We start from the raw sequence: 17,992 nt of genomic DNA, 5'->3' as shown, positions 1-17,992 counted from the left end.
GTGATTTTCCAAACACCATTTTTCCTTCCTCTCTGAATAGTGAGATGTCTCAGAACTTGCCCGATAAAATTATGGAAAGTTTACTCTCTGCCACGTCGGCTACGATGTTATATGTTGATATGGATGAGGACACACGGTGCCTTAAAAAGAGGGAAAGAAACACACTTTTGTCGCCGAAAAGCAGTACAGCTTTTCCAAAGCAGGAGCCCACATGCAGGATGACGCTCATTTTTGCGGATCTTCCGTGTGGAGCAGAACTGACTTTTCTTCTTCTAGGATTAAGTGAACCTAGGATCTACTCTGAAAAATGAGTTTCACCACGTGCACCTGTAATTTATGAGGTCTAATATTTTTACGAAGTTCGTAAGTCTGAAGAGCTGAGACTGTATGTCACTAGCAGTGTTCCAATCATGGCTTTTGCGTCACAGAAGACTGTAGACTTGTAATTTGATAATTTGGTCCAAAAAGTATATTTGTATCAGTCAAGTATTGGAATAGCTCCATTTATAAGCTTTACACATCATTTACTTAATTTAAAAGTCTTTCTTTTCAGACGAACGCTTTTTACTTTCCCTGGGCTGGGATAAAGTTACCTAGGTGGACACTGTCTCTTTTTGAATTACTACGTATTTTCTCACCTTAAGAAAGCAAACTTTTGCAGAGATTGAAAAATAACCCAAATGTTAAGTTTAGGAAGTAAATAGATGAGAGCACATCATCCATTTGAACCTAAACCTAAAACTGCAAGTCCCTTGAGACCAAGAAACACCTGCGAATCTTTCCTCCGTGCCTGGAGCAAGTTAAAGGGATTCTTCACCTGGTTAACGACCTACTAATATGCTGTGTTGGAGCCTGATCTTACCTTGGGCAAGGTTCATGTCTGGAAAGGGGTGCTGGGGCGGAGCCTGTGACCCCCATGTCCACAGGCCAGCATCCCAGACACACACCAGAGGCGAGCGTCCTGAGACGTCCTCCAAGGCGACGAGCACACAAAGCCAGAGGGAGCCGGTGTGCAGACCCTCACAGGCTCCACTCCGGTCACCCGGGCGGGGTCCCCACTCCCTGAATTTCAACCCTCCCATCTTTAAAATAGCAGCCACCAAATCTACCTTTTATAGCATTGGAGAGGGCCCACGACGTGTGGATTGTGAAGGGACGTGGCACAGAGGCCCCTTTGAAACACGACTTGCTAAACTTTCTAAGCTTTTCTGAAGCTCTGTCTCTATGAATACACTCCGTGAAATGGACTTTCAGAGAAAAAAATAATAAGAGGCTATCTAATAAAAAGAACAAAAAACATAAAATATCATACACTTACCACTTCTTCGTGGGTTGCATTTTCTACATTAATGCCATTAACCTGAAAAGATGACAAATTAAGAATTTTGAGGATAATAATTGATGAGTCTCAATTCAAAACTAACAAGAACTAACATGCAACAGAGCCAAGGACTGAAGTTTAAAATACTGACCTGGAGGAGGGCGTCCCCTACGAATAACATCCCTGTCTGGTGGGCTGCAGGGTCGCAAAAGGGGCAACAGTGTTAAGAGAGATTCAGAGACATCGTGCTCCTCCTGGCAGTGGTTTAGGGTCAGAGTTTGCAGCAACTGGCATTGTGTGTGCGCGCACACGTGTGCATTGGAAGTGTGGGTGTGAGCACACGTGTGCATGTGTGAGCACGTGTGCGTGCACGCGTGCGTGAGTGTGGGTATGTGTGCGTGTGTGTGGATGTCTGTGCATGCAGGAGTCTCTGTGGGTGAACACGTGCATGTGTGTGTACACGCTCGCATGCATGACGTGTGAGAATGTGAGCACGTGTGCGTGTGTGTGTGTGTGCTCACATGCACGTGTGTACACAGTGTGGGGAAACGCCAACAGCACAGCCCCAGCGCCCCCCTCGCCCGGCTGGTGAAGCTAAACATTCAGCTAATTTCAAGCACGTTAAGAGAGTTACTTTGTAAACGCAGAGCCTTGTTCAATGAGAAGCACAAATGTCACTGCCTCCTAATGAAGGATTTCATTACATGTGTGGAAAGTCTGATCCCCATTTTTCATTAAGTCGACACAGACAATAAAATAGGAATCCCAGAAGCCACTCAGCATTTTCCCCTTTCTCGGGAACACATTTACATAGACTGCTTTAATTAAAGAAAATGTGCCCAGAATATTAAAGGAAAAAGGAAAGAAAACCTTTGTATTGTAAAGTTTGAGTATAATCTCTACAGCATTATTCCACTTCACTTTTCTATTTTCATAGAGGCAGAGAGATAACTCCTTTCAATAATAAGACTGAACGAATTCGCACCAAACGTAAAGCGTTTTGCAGTGTAAACACTGACAGCTGTTTTTTCTCTTTTGTTACGCCAAGTGCCCACTTCAGCTCTGCTCCCCTCGACGAGTCTGCCAGCCACACACCAGACAGAGCCAGGGCCCCGGCCCCTGAGCCGCAATGAGGCCCCTGTGCTTTAGAGACCTTGGTTGATTTCAGTAACTGACCATTTGGCCCCTCGTTTTTCCTCTTCCTGTGCTTTAAATTCCCACCTTTATGTTTAAATTCACCAATAAAGAGTGATCCCAGGAAACCCCAGACCCCGGCCTCGACCCCAGTGAAAGCAGGACCCCGGGCCTCGCGCTCTCTGCTGGCAGCCTCCATCTTGCCGTGTGACCCAGGGGTGCTGTGTGATTTCCAGGTCCTGTCAGCAACGAACCTTTATTTTTTCAGTCCCCTCATGGCTACTGCTGAAGGCATCGTACGACCATAATAAGAGCCACAAGGGCTGGTCCCGCCACAGCACGGGTTAGAGACAGGCTGAGACCTGCAGAAAACACATTTTCACAGGTTTTTTTGCCTTCCTCTAGATTTGTTTTAATTTATAAGTCTTTGGTCAAATATTGGAAATAATAAGTGATTAACACTGGAATTCTTTAAATTCCAGGTAAATATTTAATGTCAATTGTTAATATTAGTTCTAGTCATTAACTAGTATTAAATTTTATTGAAAATAAAGTACAGTCTTTATATTAATGAATTTAATGGTATGGTTTTAGGTAATAAAGTTATCATTTACACTGAGCCTTTGCCCAGAAAACCTCTGTCACCCACTAGATGAGATCTACACTCCCTCTAGCTCCACAGGGGGGCCCTTTCAGAATCTCCCCCATCTCTGCCTGTATCTCTGTCTCTGTCTGTCTCTCGGACTCTGCCTCTCTCTGCCTCTGTCTCTCTCTACCTCTGTCTCTGTCTCTGCCTGTCTGTCTGTCTCTTTCTGTCTCTGTCTCTCTCTGCCTCTGTCTCTGTCTTCTCTGTCTCTCTGCCTGTCACTCTTTCTCTCTGTCTCTGCCTCTCTCTCTGTCTCTGCCTCTCTACGTCTCTGTGCCTCCGTCTCTCACTGTGTCTATCTCTGTATCTCTGTCTCTCCCTGCCTATCTCTCTGTCTTTGTCTCTCTTTGCCTGTCTCTGTCTCTCTCTCTCTCTCTGCGTCTGTCTCTCTCTGCGTCTGTCTCTCTCTGTCTCTGCCTCTCTATGTGTCTCTCACTGCTTCTATCTCTATCTCTGTCTCTCCCTATCTGTCTCTGTCCCTCTCTCTGTCTCTGCCTCTCTATGTCTCTGTCTCTCACTGCCTCTATCTCTGTCTCTATCTCTGTCTCTCCCTGCCTGTCTCTCTGTCTCTGTCTATGTCTCTCGTCTGTCTCTCTGTCTCTGTCGTTAAAGCAAAGCTAATTAAAAAGACTTCCCAGTTAAATCTTTGAAATGTTTTTCTCTTTGTAGGACACTTTTAGTCCTAAAGAGACAAATTAAAAAGTGGTAAAATGGATGATAAAATAAAACCATGGAAATTTGATTTTAATTAAAAATTTTAATTAATGTTCCTAAATAAACTCTTTGGTGAGATTAAGCTAGGTTTGGAGATTTCAGCTGTAAAATGGCTCTAGTTTATTTCTGTGGTAATCTTACCATTACATCAGGACGTAAAATGGAAATATAGCGTAATGTATTTGAACCACATAAATATTCAAACATGCAAACTAGCTACGAGGTATTTTCTATTTCTGTTATACTTGCCTTTTCAAGTCAAATTAATCGCTATTACTACAGTGTTATGTGAGACTGTGTAAATTTAATCATTGTTTGCAATACAAGTGTGTTATAACAGAAACTGTTCTTTTTGCAAATTAATTAGTCTTTGTAAAATTCAGACGCTTGTTAAATATTCATTCACATAAACTTCTGGGTAGTATTAGAAAATGAGAACCCTTCTTAAAAAGTCTTACGTGCACTGAACATCTGGATTAATAATGACTAAAACCCTCTTCGTCATCCTTTACAAACACCGAGTCCTTTACGCCCCAGAACCGGCCACGTGTGGACATCGTCACCACGGAGCGGTCGATGGGAAGAGGGACGGGGCTGACCCCACCCTGGGGAGACCTCCGAGGGGCCAGCCGCTTACTCTGCCTCAGAAGCAGACTCAGGGGCGCAGGATTCACTTCCACATTCTGCCCTGGCTCACTCCCTCTCCAACCTTCCGTTGCCCCCCTGCACAGGGAGATTATCCTATTACCTCACTGCCAGTGGGGATTAAAGGTTGATCCATGAAGTGCGAACAAGGCTTCTCTTCCCGTCTTCCAAGGGGCCCCGGGAGGTTATGTGTTACTGATAATGGGGGGAGTTAAATTCCTTAAGTAACTCAAGAGATTTCAGCCATTTCAAAGTATCTTGTAAATTAAAATTAAAAAGCACTTCCATCTTCCAGGATGGCCCTCAACTGTGGAAGCTGACACAGTGGATGGTATTAGGAGGAGTCAAGGAGCAACGACAAAGTGGGTCCAGGACAGAAAGGACTTGTACGGAGAGCCTCTCACACACCTTCCGTAGCCATAGCAACTGGATTCTTCGCTGCCAACCTGCCTCCCTCTGATCCTAACATCAAGTGTTCCTTCAACAGTAAGAATTCAACAGTAAGAACACACTGGCAGCCCGGCAGCCAGATTCTCTGCTACATTTCGCTCTCAGCGATCAGCTACCGAAGGTGACGGCTCTTCCCACGTGGAATTTCAGTTAAACCTGCAACATTTAACATGCATCCTTCCAAGATCCTGATATATCTAGTATGTCTTGTCCAGGTTCCAACATTCCTCATTCGGCTACAAAGTCAATTTTTATTGTCTGTTCCAAGTTCTACTTATTTGGAGAGCTTTAAAAGCATATTTTCATTGATTCATTAACAATGAAGGAGAAGGAATGCTGAAACATTCTTCACTCAAGGAGCTGCACTTCCACCTGGATCCAGGGTGTGGGAAGGGTCTCCTTTCACCCTATATCCAGCTCCTGAGGCAAAAGGAGCAGATTCTGATTTGTTCTAGGAAGCAGGGTCAGGAAAGCCTGACCTAAAAATTCCAAATCCGGCACCACAATCTCTTCCCGAGGTGAGAGGACTTTCTCTCTACGTCTACGTAAATTCAGTCGGATCCGGGCTACACCGTCTAAAATAGGACTCTGTTAAATATTAAGAGTCTAGAAAGAAGTCAGCAACTATTGGCGAGACACACTGGCCCGAATATTTGTGTCAGATCTTAACGTTTCCAAAGCTGTGTCCTTTGCAGCACAAAAATGAGATGGCGCAACAGCAGGCCCTGCTGCTGGGGTCAGGGGCTGCACAGTTAACACGGACAGAGGCAAAGGCCCGCTGTCTGAACCCCCGACACCAGTGGGACAGGCAGTGAGACAATCGCATTCTCTGAAAAGGTCGCCCGGGCTCTGCAACCTCTGCTTCCCTAAGCCTGGACCACGTAGTTGGACTATGCAGTGGGGAGGGGTGCCACGTGGCCTCAGAATTAACACAGATGAGGGGCTGACGTGTAGACGGAGGGGAGGGAACCAGAGGGATGCAAAGATCAAGGGGAAGATAAAGGTTTCCACTGAATTCAGCAAAATGAAATTAATGAAACGCCATAGATGTGAAAAGAAGTTAATCACAAATCTTGTATAACGGCGGCATTTCACGGCTGTAAGACACCAAATACAGGTGAATATTCTAGAGAAAAATAAAAAGTGGGCGTCTCAGGGGACCTCACACCCCAGGAAGCTCCGACCTCCCCCTGAAGTTGGCTCAGCAAGTGTGAGGAGTCCCGTTTCGACAGATCTCGAGGCCGTGGCTTCAAAAGGCGGAGGTCCCCTGCACTCAGGTTCACCCCGCCGGCCCTGGGACGGTCGGGGTGAGCGTGCAGCTCCTCGGCATGGGCTTGGTCCTCTCGCCCTGGGGTGATACCTGTGTTTGGATGATAGTAACGGTCATTCTGTGCAAATGTGCAGCGTCTTCACAAGGGACACAGCCGCCCCATTTCCATCCACACTCAGCTGTCACAGAAACGTCCTCTGTGACCCCACCATCCAGCTGCAGGTAATGGTGACTGTTCCACATAAAAAAGGCTAAAGGATCCTAATTCTTTTTACCGTCCTAATGGGACAAACTTCCCCCCTCCCTACGTTTTAGTTCAATTTTCTGGATATATTCTAACTGTCCCATCTGTCTCCTGGATACAAGCACCAAACCTGTCACAGGGTGCAGGCCTGCCCGTCCAAATCCTTACTGAAACGTTATGATGATAACTGAATTAAACCTCGGCTGTGAACGGATTTTTACTAGTACATAATGTGATGACACGGTATGGAGGAAGAACTGGATTCTGAGACAGAAAAATCTGATTTATAACTAAGCCTCCCTTCCCTGGCAGAGTGAGACTGGGCGAACCACCGTTTCTCTGTTCCCTGACCTACGAGTGTGAACAGCCAGCCACATCTGCCTTGTCCAGTCATGAAGACCCGACGAAAACACAAAGAATTTGAAAAAGAACAGATGCATGTATATGTATAACTGAATCACTTTGTTGTACCCCTGAAACTAACACAACATGGTCAATCAACTAGACTCCAATATAAAATAAAAGTTAAAAAAAGAAAAAGAAAACGAAAGTCCTTTCCATGTCACACAAGCATTATTCCAATGTAAGATATTGCTGTTAAGATGACAGTTTCTAACTCTAAGCCTCTTTGTCATCCATGTTTCTCTTCATTGTTTGCTACATACAGTTTGTTTTGGGTTTCTAAGTTTTTGCAGTATTAGAAATAATATATTTAAATTTCATTCAGTTGTAGAAAAACTCCTCATTCTTGCTTATTTTTATAAAGTACAAAGTGGTAATTACTAACAGCGAGCCACTGTGACCAACAATTAAAAGGAGGACTGGAGAACGGCCCAACACTGCTTTTGCTTTCCAGAAACATGAAATGTTATTAAGAAGATGTGTGTCTAACTCAAGATACCTCACACCTATGTGTGTGCACGTGTGCGCGTGCCCATCGTGTATTTATCACAGAGCACGTGTGCAGCCTTGCGGGCGAGGTCGGGTGTGCGGGAAGCAGAGCTCTCTGTGGGCGTGAAGGCGGGGCACAGGAGGGGCACCGGGGTGCCAGGCCTCACACGGGGGCAGGGCTCACGTCTGGGTTTGCAGAATCACCAGTGACACGGAGAAGGGCTCAGATGTCCAGCCTGAGCACTTAACACGTAAGCAGCAGAGGGTCAGGGGAGACTTCTGGGCAAGGGGACGGAAGAGCCACACAGAAGCATTAAGTACAAAGAATGTGGACAGAGGCCATAAGTCTGCGTTCTCAGTATGGGCACCACACTCACACAAAACCTAGGCAGTGACCTTTCTAGACTGGCATTAAATCTTATGGCCCCTGGTGGTTCTAGGGTTTTAACAGCATTCCTGGTGACTGGCCCTGATGGGTACCTGGGCAGGACGCCCTGGTGGGCAAGGACGTCTGTCCCTGGAGCAGCTGGGCCTGGGCAGGGGCGCTCAGCACCTCACAGGAGCGGGACTGCAGTTGTGCAGGGTGCACCCGAGAACTGACAGGCCCAGCAGCTGAGCCGGACCTCACACAGAACCCAGGACTGCCAGCAACGAGTCCTGTGCCCCTTGGAATCCACCAGAAACAGCAGGACCCCGGACCACCAGCAGGGCCTGGACGGGCAGAGCCTTTGGTCAGAGCCCAGCCGGGGGCCGAGCTCTCACAGGGATAAGACGAGACCATCACCTGCTTCTCCAGCAGAGTCTCCGGGTGGACGGTCACAAGGCCATCTGAGAGCCTCTGTGAGGCCCGAGGACCCAGGAACGACGTCCGGCTCCCCGGCCAAGATGGGGAGCTTCCCTGCCCTCAGCGAGAAGGACCCCATGACCTGACCCAAACGTGACCCTGCAATGAGGGGCATGAAGCCACAACTGGGCAAAGGACCTCACTGGGCTTTTCCTTCCAGACTCCAAGGCCAGTTCTCTGCTGGTGCCCTAACTCGCCCTGGACGCTGGAACGTATTCTCCTAGCAGCAGCCTGACTGATATTTTTAACGAAAGACCTACCTTATGACCCTGCTTTGGGAAGTCCTCAAACGACCCCTCTACCTCCTTAAGAAAATCCAAGTCCTGCCCCAGGACCGCGAGGCCCGATGACCTGCTGCAGCCCCCACCCCCCCGAATCTCATGCCCTCCCCTCGCCTCCCACCTCAGCCGCCCCTGCCCCGCTGGCTTTCCTGTTTCTGAGCGAACATGCCCCTCCCTGCACCGAGCTGTCACCCTTCCTCCCCCCCGGGGCCAGGCGGCGGGGCCTGCTCACCCCTTACTCTGGGTGATTCAAATATTTGCTTAAATGTCGCCCACAGAGAGATTCCTACCAACCGCCCTATAAAAACAGCGATGCTCTATCCATCACTGTGCACACCCCAACACTGATTAATTTTCCTCACAGCAGCTGGCACTGTCTGAACGCGTACTATGACCTGTTCATTTACCGCCTGTTTTCTCCCACGGGACACGGGTGGGCGGAAGCGGGCAGCGCTCGCCCTGAATGCCCAGAGCAGAGTTCAATCTCCGCACGGTGGCTGCTGAAGGCGGCCAGGTCCGTCTGTGGATGAATGACTGAATAAACGGGTTACACTCTGCTCTGCTCTAACAGTCCGCGGCTGCCCGATTCCTAGACGCAGTGCCAGGTGGATGGCAGGCCGCCGACCTCGCTGGTCCCCACGGTGAGCGCTGGAGGGAAACTCTCCCCCTCTGGACTGTTCTCCTGGGACGACTGGGCACCTGCCCTCCTCGGGGGGGGGGGATTGAAGCAGGGTGCTGCCCCCACAGGAGCAGTAGGGACCCCAGTTCTGTCACCTCCCCTGAGCGCTCTGCCTCCCAGGAGAAACCCTGACTCGGTGGGTTGCTGGTTGCAGTGGGATGGTTATCAGGTTACCAGTGCCGTGTGCGCCCGCCTCCTGTGCATGGCCCAGCTTCCCCGGAGCCCAGGCTCCCGCACGCTACGGTCCCTCCTGACACCGACGTGCGCGGCAGCTCAGCCAGGGGGCTCCCTGCCTGTAAGGTACACATCCTGAGCCAGACCCTGAACATACGAACTAAGTTACACCAAGCCCAGGTCCCTGAAAGCTCACAGTTCACTAAGCATTTAATGCAAGAGTTTCGGGTGTAGAAGAAGCCCACAGTGAAGAAAGGAAGACATCAGTGGGAAACACCTTAACTCTGGCCGCAGCGGATGGAGAGGACCCCAGAGGGAAGGGGAGGGCCTGCTGGCCAGCCTGGCCCCAGGCAGGACGTGGTGATGGAGACAAGGGGCCAGGAGACGCAGGGGGCGATGGGGACCTGCTCTGGGGACTCGCTGGGTCTGAGCTGCTCGAGATGCGTCCCAGACGCTGCAGAGTCTCCGTTTCAGAAGAGAGAGTCGTATCTGCACCACTGGACTCTGCTGAGGCGGCCGGGAGCCCAGTGTGCTCCCCAGCCCACAGAGAAGGTGCAGCCTGTCACCTGTCACCGTGTGCGGCCTCCTCGGCCTGTTCACACCTCTGCAGAGAAGGTGGACGCGCTTCCTGAGCTGAGCGTGAAATCCTTTTCTGATTTTAATCTTATTCCCTTTCTTTTCTGAAACTTATATTCATATCCACAAATTTAAAACTTTACTTATAAAAAAGAACTGAGAATGCTCACAGGATTACAGGAGCAGAAGCAGATTTGAGCAAATCCTTCCTTCAAGTATTAATCAGCCAGCCAGGTGGTTACGGTCTCGCAGAAATGATTAAACACTCCGGGTTCAGTGCCGAACTGATTCGTTCTCCCCGTAGACCCTCACTCTAAACGCAGGGACCTCTGAGCTCCTGCAAGCTTTTCGATTGCAGTGCTTGATTGTACAACTGTTTGCACTTGGTTTGTACAACATTCCACTTGCCCATTACAAGAAGGAATCCCATCCCCACTCTCACTTCTACACACACTGATCCGCTCCCAAAGCCATCGATTCACTGTGTCAGCGATTAACGAGCTACCGTCAGCACCGCAGAGGCCTCTCGCTCACGGCTGTGATGCCATTTTACACGAGAAACCTCACCACCACCGACTCTGTGCACACTGCATCCCCCCAGTGCTTTGTCTTTCCTGAGAAACCAGAGCTCAAACCACTGCCGTGTCCGTGTCTCCTGGGGATGACTTGACACCACGCTGCGAGTCAGTATCTCTCTTAAGGGCTCACGGGATCAGGGGAAACGAAAAAGGGCCGCCTGGCACCAGGGATGGGAGAGCGGACAGCTACAAAATAAGACGGCAGGCAGATAACCAAGCAACACACACAGCTGCTATCTTCTCATTTAAGACAGTGCACTGCCGTCCAGACTGCTGCCATGCTCACAGTCACTCAGCGGCTTTCACCTGCGTGGTCTTTGAGTATCTTCGATATGACGACCGGGACTCCGTGCTCCACGCCGCCCTGCAAGACAGGAAGCAGGAGCGCAGTCAAGATCAGCGCGGGGACCTTCATGGAAAAGTGCGTCGAGGAACATCCAGTGCGCTCATACCTTTATGCTCAGGCCCAAGCCGCCCACGGGCTGTCTGCGAAGCGTAACAGTTCTGTGCTTTAAGAAATTTAGAAAACAAACCCAGTTTAGGTTAAAATGCACAATCAGAAAGTGAATGCAAAACGTATATATAACTTCTTAATTAAAACTTTAGTGACTGTTTATACTTCCAAAGGGACGTTGCTTAGTTACTACAGTGATGGCACCACTTCAAATCTCCGATCTGCAGTATTACATGGAAACAAAGATACTGATAAGAACAGACCCTATTAGGGGCATTCTTTACACAAAATTCCTGCAAAGCTGGGGTCATCTTACCCCCATTTCGTCCGAGGAAGTGAGGCCCCTGAGGGAAATACCGGCCCTGGTTCCCCAGGTAACAGACGGTGAGGCTGCAGAGTACACACTCAGCTCTGTTTCTAAAATCCGTCTTTCCACTAATCCCAAAACGGGCTCCCTTTGCTCCACACTTCTCTGTACACTTCAATCGCTTTTAGTCCACTTGTTAAGTAATCAATGTTAACTCATGAACGATCGATTATCTCACGTCCTGACCTTGTTTAAAGGTGTCGCTGCTGATGAGAAGCCAAGATCCACGCTGCCCCTGTGGTCTGACGGGCTGGTCAGGGTCTCCATCTCTTACATGCTCAATCATGTAACGTATTTTATTTTGGTCTCAACCGACTATTTGATAGTTGTGAAGCTGAGAGGGCATGAGTAGGGCGGCCTGGGGTTAGATGAAGGGGTGTAGGAAGTGTGTTTACCTCCAAAAGGTACTATCGGAATAAAACAGGGACATGCGTTGCTGTGATTATTAAGGGAAAACTAAGCGCTTTTAGACTCAATGACTCTAAAGCCTGTGTGTTTGCAAAGCAACAGCAGAGAGCGAGTCAGGGGTCCGGGAAGAGCCGGGGGTCCTGCCCGAGCCTGGGGGGTCCTGCCCGAGCCTGGGGCCCGCTCACCACCAGTGAGAAGAGACGCGGAAACTGTAGAGCCACTTGTAATCTTATTACAAGTTTTTATTTGTATTTATCATATTATTTTTATTTATTATCTTAGTATTTAAAATCCACTTGTAATTTAATTCTCAGGAGCGGATACATTATAAGCTTAAAGTAAAGAAACCAAAAATTAGAGCAGATAAAACTATTTTAAAGTGTAAACGTGGAACACATTTTATAATTCTGAGCTCTTTCGCACATGTAACATTTTGAACTGATGAAATACTTATATAATCATACATGGAAAAAGAGCTATAATTCGGGACTTTGGCATCAGAAGAATCGTTTTGCCTTTTCCCTGGTCCTGGGCTGGACTCCCAGTGAGACACTGGAGACCAGCAGGTGACACTCGTGTGACAGGGACACCAGGTGACATCGAGACCACGTTCCAGGAATACTCCTGTCACCTACACAGAGGCAAAGCACAGCCGACACGGTGGGCGGAGGGGGGAACTCTGGGTCCAGCTGTGCCCAAAGTGGGCACAAGGAAGTTCCCGTGTGTGACGTAGTCACACTGATGCTTCCAAAGGAAACTTCCTGAGCATCAGAAGATGAGAAAGTTGGATTACCAACCAGGAATCTCTACAGTATTTCTCAAAACATTCGATAATGTTTTTCATTTTAGCCATTAATATAAGCATTTGAACCTCACTGAGGGCAAATATTGGTGAAAATATATTTTGAGAAGGAGTAAGTTGGTTTCTGCCTCAACTGACCTCACCAAAAAAATGCCCTTTCCAATCCATCATTTTATTCATGTTCTCGATCTTGGGCAGACAATGTAAAGGAAATGTCAGGAAATGGCCACAACTGTGGCAAAGCGTGTGAATGCACACCAGCGATCTGTTCTCATATGCCTAACTGGTGAGGACAGGAAATTATGCCATAAAGCTCTTCTGTGTGCTGCTTATTCCGGCCAAGCCAGAACGCTGCTTATCCAAATATTTGCTCTATGCAACCTGCTGAGATGTCCTTTCTGCGCACACGTGGTCCCGGCATCTAAAGCTCGGCAAAGCTGAGTTTCTGCACGCTTCTGAGTTTCCTACACAGGAAGTTGCTGTGAACCAAACTGTGTCCCCCAGATCCCTATGCTGAAGCCCTACCCACCTGCTGACTGTATCTGGAGATCGGGCCTTTCAGAGGCTTAACCTAAGGTTAAATGAGGCCACGGAGGGGCTGGTCCTACAGGAAGAGCAAGCGGACAGACGTCTGGCAGAGGGCATCCAGAAACCTGGCCAGAGCCTGGCCCGCCCCTTGACCTTGGGCTTCTGGCCTCCAGACAGTGAGAAAAAGGAACGTCTGTTGTTCAAGCTCCACCCCCACCCCCACCCCCGTCTACCCCCTCGTCTGCGGTATGTTGTCAGGGCGGCCTGAATTGACAAGACAGAGGCCAAGCAAGAGAATCATGGGAAGGAATGTTGCAAACGGTCGAGTTTCATAAAAACACCGGGATGTTGAGTCTCTTTTATGAAAAGTTGTTCTTCCTTATCTTTTAAAACCCCCTCATTCAAGCATCACAGAATCTAATATTTTAAAGTTGGGAGAAGAGGCTCAGCTAATCCATGCTCTCTTCAATGAAGATTACATAAGTACCGATATTAAGGTTCTAAAAGAGTGGAACAGTATCACATACAAGCACCTTATTTTTCAAAACACAATTTGTAAAAATTAGTGGATGGTGAAAACTAAATAGGAAACAAAAGTTCTGCAGCTTTTAACTGAAACCTTTTACGGCACAGCCCAAAGTCACTTTTCCTTCTGCGTCCTGACACTCACGGCCTCACAGCCAAGCCAGGGCTCATCCTTTTGACTTAAGGTCCGGCGTAGAATGCTCCATCGTGGTTCTGTCAGCGATCCAGGCAGAATTAATGTTATCAAAGGCATCTTCTAATTAAACCAAACGGCCATTCTTCAGTTTACTCAGTACACACTCTGCAGGATCAACTGCCCAAAAGATCGGGAACCAGATATGACCCAACGAGAGGCTCAGTTATAAGAGGACACAGTGTGGGAGGGGCCTCCGCTCCCTTCAGACGCGTCTTCCCTCCCTGTAATCCGGGCTCTTCCGCCAGCCCGAGGGTCCGGAGCATAGCAGACTGACTGATGTGACCTCTGGAGGATGAGCTGTGGAACCTAAATAACCATCCAACCGATTCTCTTCAGCTCAGTCCCGCGCTTCTTTCTTCACCAACGTAAGAGGTAAGGTCCTTCAGCAAATATTCTTCTGCACTTTATCATTTGACCCCCAGCTATGTTTGACGGTCATTCACGTCTGCATGCTGGAGCTGCCATCACCGTAGCAAGACTCCACTGCGCCCATGTTATCTTCTGCCTGTAAACATTTTGAGACAATTCTTACCTATTATAGGAGAAAGCGACTTGGGGATACTGAAAGTTGGATTCCCTACTCTGTCTTGCTCTAGACTACTGATCTTCAGGTACTGCTGCAGCATATGTACGATCTGGCCACACGTTTTTACTCAGGCATTTAAAGTGCGGACTTAACACTAACTTCAAATTTGTCACAGCTGTTAACAGATGTTCAGACTGACTGTTGCGGTCTCCAGAAAGATGGGTTTCAGACAGCGGTTAAAATAAAAGTTGCCTTTGCGGGACTGTGCCAGCCGGCCAGATACCCTCTCCCCAGTCTGGGCTTTCTTCACTCAAGAACCTCCCATCAGTGGAGGACTCCAAGTGCGGCCTCTGCGCCCCTCCCCGGGGGGCTCCCACCTGCACCCCATCGGGACCACCTGAGCCACACCTGCTGCTCAAGGAGGAAAGGCGACAGCAGCTGGGAAAACAGTGACAGAGGCATGAGCCCGAGTTTCCATGACATAATTGAAGGGCCTGAAAGAGCAACTTTTAAAATTAGCAACTTAGGGCAAGAATTTTCTGAAGTATTTTCTTTCTCACACATACACACAAACATTTTTTTAAAAATTATTTTTTTTCTAGAAAATAAAGTGTTACTGGACTTTGATGTTGAGGAGGGTTTCAGAGGAGGGGTGTCAGACCCCAGGGGCCTCCGTCCACAGGGCTGGGATTCTCCAGGGAGCAAACACCTGGAAGGTGTCTTTCAGGACAGGGCCTCTCTCCACTCTTTTTAAACCGTCCACTCAAGTGAAATTCCCTCAATCTGTGAAGAGTCTGGATTTGCCACTTGAAATGAGTAAATTATTCCTCCATGAATTGTGGTAAGTATTTCAAAACAATGATAGTTATTTGAAAACTCTCGTGCATATTCGTTCAATTCGGCAACGGCCTCAAATCCGCCTTAGGAGGACTTAAAAATCAATATACCAGACTCGGAGTTTCCAAAAATGTACCACAATCCCTAGAATTTAAAAATACCGAAACCCCCTACAGTAGTCCGGCCTCGGGAGGAGTTGCCAGACACTACGTGTGATCTTTCAGGCCTGACCACGGCAGTGACGGGGGAGCGGCCCTCCACACCCCGGACCCGCGCACCGACGGCGCCCCGAGGCCGGGCTCATACACGACCGCGACTCTGCACGCCCTGCCCCGCACGTCCGCGGGGGCCCTTCGTCTGAGGCCTCGGCCAGGCCTTGCTGCGGCGGAGGGAGCCCGGAGATGCTCCACCCGGGCTGGGCCAGCACCCAGGACCCTCCCACCCCAAACACCCCCGGGACCCATGAAACACAGGAACTTTCTGCTCAGGGCTCCGGTGGGCAGGGACCCTCCCAGAGCCACCCGGCATCGGAAGCCATGGGGGGCGCCCCCCCCCACCCCCGCCGCCAGCTCTGCCTGCGCCATCACAGCAAGTGATACAGGCTCAGCCTTCACTGTCCGCTCGTTGCCCTGACTGGTATTCTGAGCCCTGGCATCCGATTGGCCAGCTCCTCTGAGCTCGGCTGGTTACTATTCGCACGAAGCTGAGCGGCAGCTAAGCAGACGTTGCACGGTCATCTTCCTGTTCATCCCTCAAAACCTCAACACAGAGAGTTCACCGCACTGGGGTCAAAGATGGCTTCTGGAAGAATGTATGCGTTATTGGGAAGTAAGTTACCTGAGATCAAAATATTGGCTGAATTTACAACACAGACTCTTCTTGGGGGCTTGAACCCAAACAAGAATGTGCAGGACAGGCATCAGTCAGCTCTGGGTTATTCACAGGGGAGTCTGCAGTCACCACAGGGATGAAGTAACCATCCACAGGTACCACGTCGCCATAGCATCACGGGTGAGCTTAAATAGCACAGTATTTGCAAGTGAAGGAACAATGTCATTCCACTCGTATAAATTTGAAAAGCACCATTTGGCTGTGGAAAGTCCACGTAAAGTAAGAATGAAAATTTAAATGGAACAGTGTATACGAGTATCAGTATGGCGGGGCTTCAGAGGTATCTGCACATTTCATTTCTTTAAAAAAAGTGGAGAGATTTAAAGCAAATATGTTGGTATATGGTAAATATGGATGATAATTACATGGGGTTCTGCGTATTACTTTTCAACTTTTTCTATGTTGAAGAATTACATAATTAAAGGAAAGAGTAATAAAAATGTTTAGATTACGCAAAATACATTGCTATTATGATTTTAGTTATTCAAAGTTTCATTGAATGACATTTTCGCATTTCATTTCCTTACACAGTGGCTGTGTGCACACAAGCACAGACAAACATGTATAAATTATTATTTTACCCTTCAACTAAGTCGCGGTATAAACCTTTATAACGAATTCGCCCCATCCATTCCGTAGTTCAAGGTTTCACATTTTTAAAGCCAGAACCACCCTACTGCGGTGGAATTGACTACGTGGCGAATCGTCAGCGTATTAATGAGCAAATGCACGGCACTGAGGGCCAGGGCCCGGGAGAATCCCACAAGTCAGGAGTCAGCCACTGTCCTGGCGGCAGGAGGGAATTCCTGGCTACTGGCTGACACCTGCACTTCGGTGCTTGGAGAGGTTGCCCACCCTCCTCCTGAGGGCACGACTTTGGCAGCGCTGGCTAAACTCCGCGGCTCCCACTCCCTCACCCGGGAGGGCTCACAGGTCGCTTCTCAGGACGGACCTGCACTCTCCAGGGCTCCTTCTGTGTCTTGGATCTGTTTCCACACAAGGGCACCCTCTCTCACCACCCAGCCCTCAGCTATGGAAAGGATTCTTCTGGAAATGACCCTCCCGAGCAAAAAGGCGGCCTTTCCACGACACACAGATTTCAAACAGGAACGAATCGCTAACGCCAGCACGTGCAGAGGGCTAGTCAGTGATTTCCATGAGCAGGATTGCTTCCAACTAAAAGTAAGTCAGTCAATCACAAGAATATATATATAGAGAGAGATTTCCTCTGGGACAAAACGGTACTAATAATGAGTGAATCATTCATATTAACTTTTTCATACAGGCCCACCCCAAAGATCGTATATAATTCTTCAACTAGTGGGTTAATCATCGAAAAATGAAAACTCAGAAGGTGGTTTTGTCTTTGGTATCCTAGTTTATAGGAACGATCGCCAATCCTTCTTATGTGGTGTTTCACTTTGCAAGTAGGAGTATCTGCCCGGCATCGATGAACTGGCTGGAGCAATGGCCTAGGGGTCCAGTGACCTGCATCTCACAGACCTAACTGGGGCTCGCTCCTCCCCGGCAGGATAATGCAGGAACCTTCTGGACCAGGAACTCACTAAGACCCAGGAGGCAGCACTTAGAGACCCAGAGCCAGTTTACAGTGTGAATATACACATAGAAACCAATTTTCAGAAACTAAAAGAAAATGGATTTTCAGCTGAGGTCCTGGAAAATTGGAAAAAATTAAACTAATGAATGTTTGTCAGTAAACAGATATCAAGAACAGGGAAATATATAAAGCTGAGGAAATGTATCCAATGAGTTCAGAGGAGTGTTTTGTTACTAGGTCACTGGTACTTTGGCTGAATGACAAAACGCCTGATGGGAAATCAATAATTACTAGTGTAAGAAAATACAATACTGTAATAAAGATTAAATTCAAAGAAAGAAATTAAATTCAATTAATTCAATTCAAATTAAAGAATTCAAAAAAAAATTTAATTAAACACTAAAACAGATAGAGGTGGTACCTACTCCTGATTTATGGACCCAAAGAATAGGA

At 48.2% G+C, this 17,992-nt stretch overlaps 1 protein-coding gene across 1 annotated transcript in view; it reads right to left on the bottom strand.

The window, feature by feature from the left end:
- Nucleotides 1-17,992, bottom strand: part of SNTG2 (syntrophin gamma 2) — a 208,099-nt gene that overhangs the window by 113,708 nt on the left and 76,399 nt on the right. Inside the window, exons 3-6 of the mRNA XM_032652007.1 lie at nt 10,900-10,956; nt 10,754-10,811; nt 1,473-1,516; nt 1,319-1,360 (exon numbers count right to left, since the gene is read on the bottom strand). Coding sequence (XP_032507898.1) covers nt 1,319-1,360; nt 1,473-1,516; nt 10,754-10,811; nt 10,900-10,956 — 201 coding nt within the window. The remainder of the gene's footprint in view (nt 1-1,318; nt 1,361-1,472; nt 1,517-10,753; nt 10,812-10,899; nt 10,957-17,992) is intronic.

The sequence above is a fragment of the Phocoena sinus genome, chromosome 13 (genome assembly GCF_008692025.1).
Source record: "Phocoena sinus isolate mPhoSin1 chromosome 13, mPhoSin1.pri, whole genome shotgun sequence".
NCBI lineage: Eukaryota > Metazoa > Chordata > Mammalia > Artiodactyla > Phocoenidae > Phocoena > Phocoena sinus.
The sequence above is the reverse complement of the archived record's forward strand: the minus strand, read 5'-3'. Positions and strand labels throughout refer to the sequence as shown.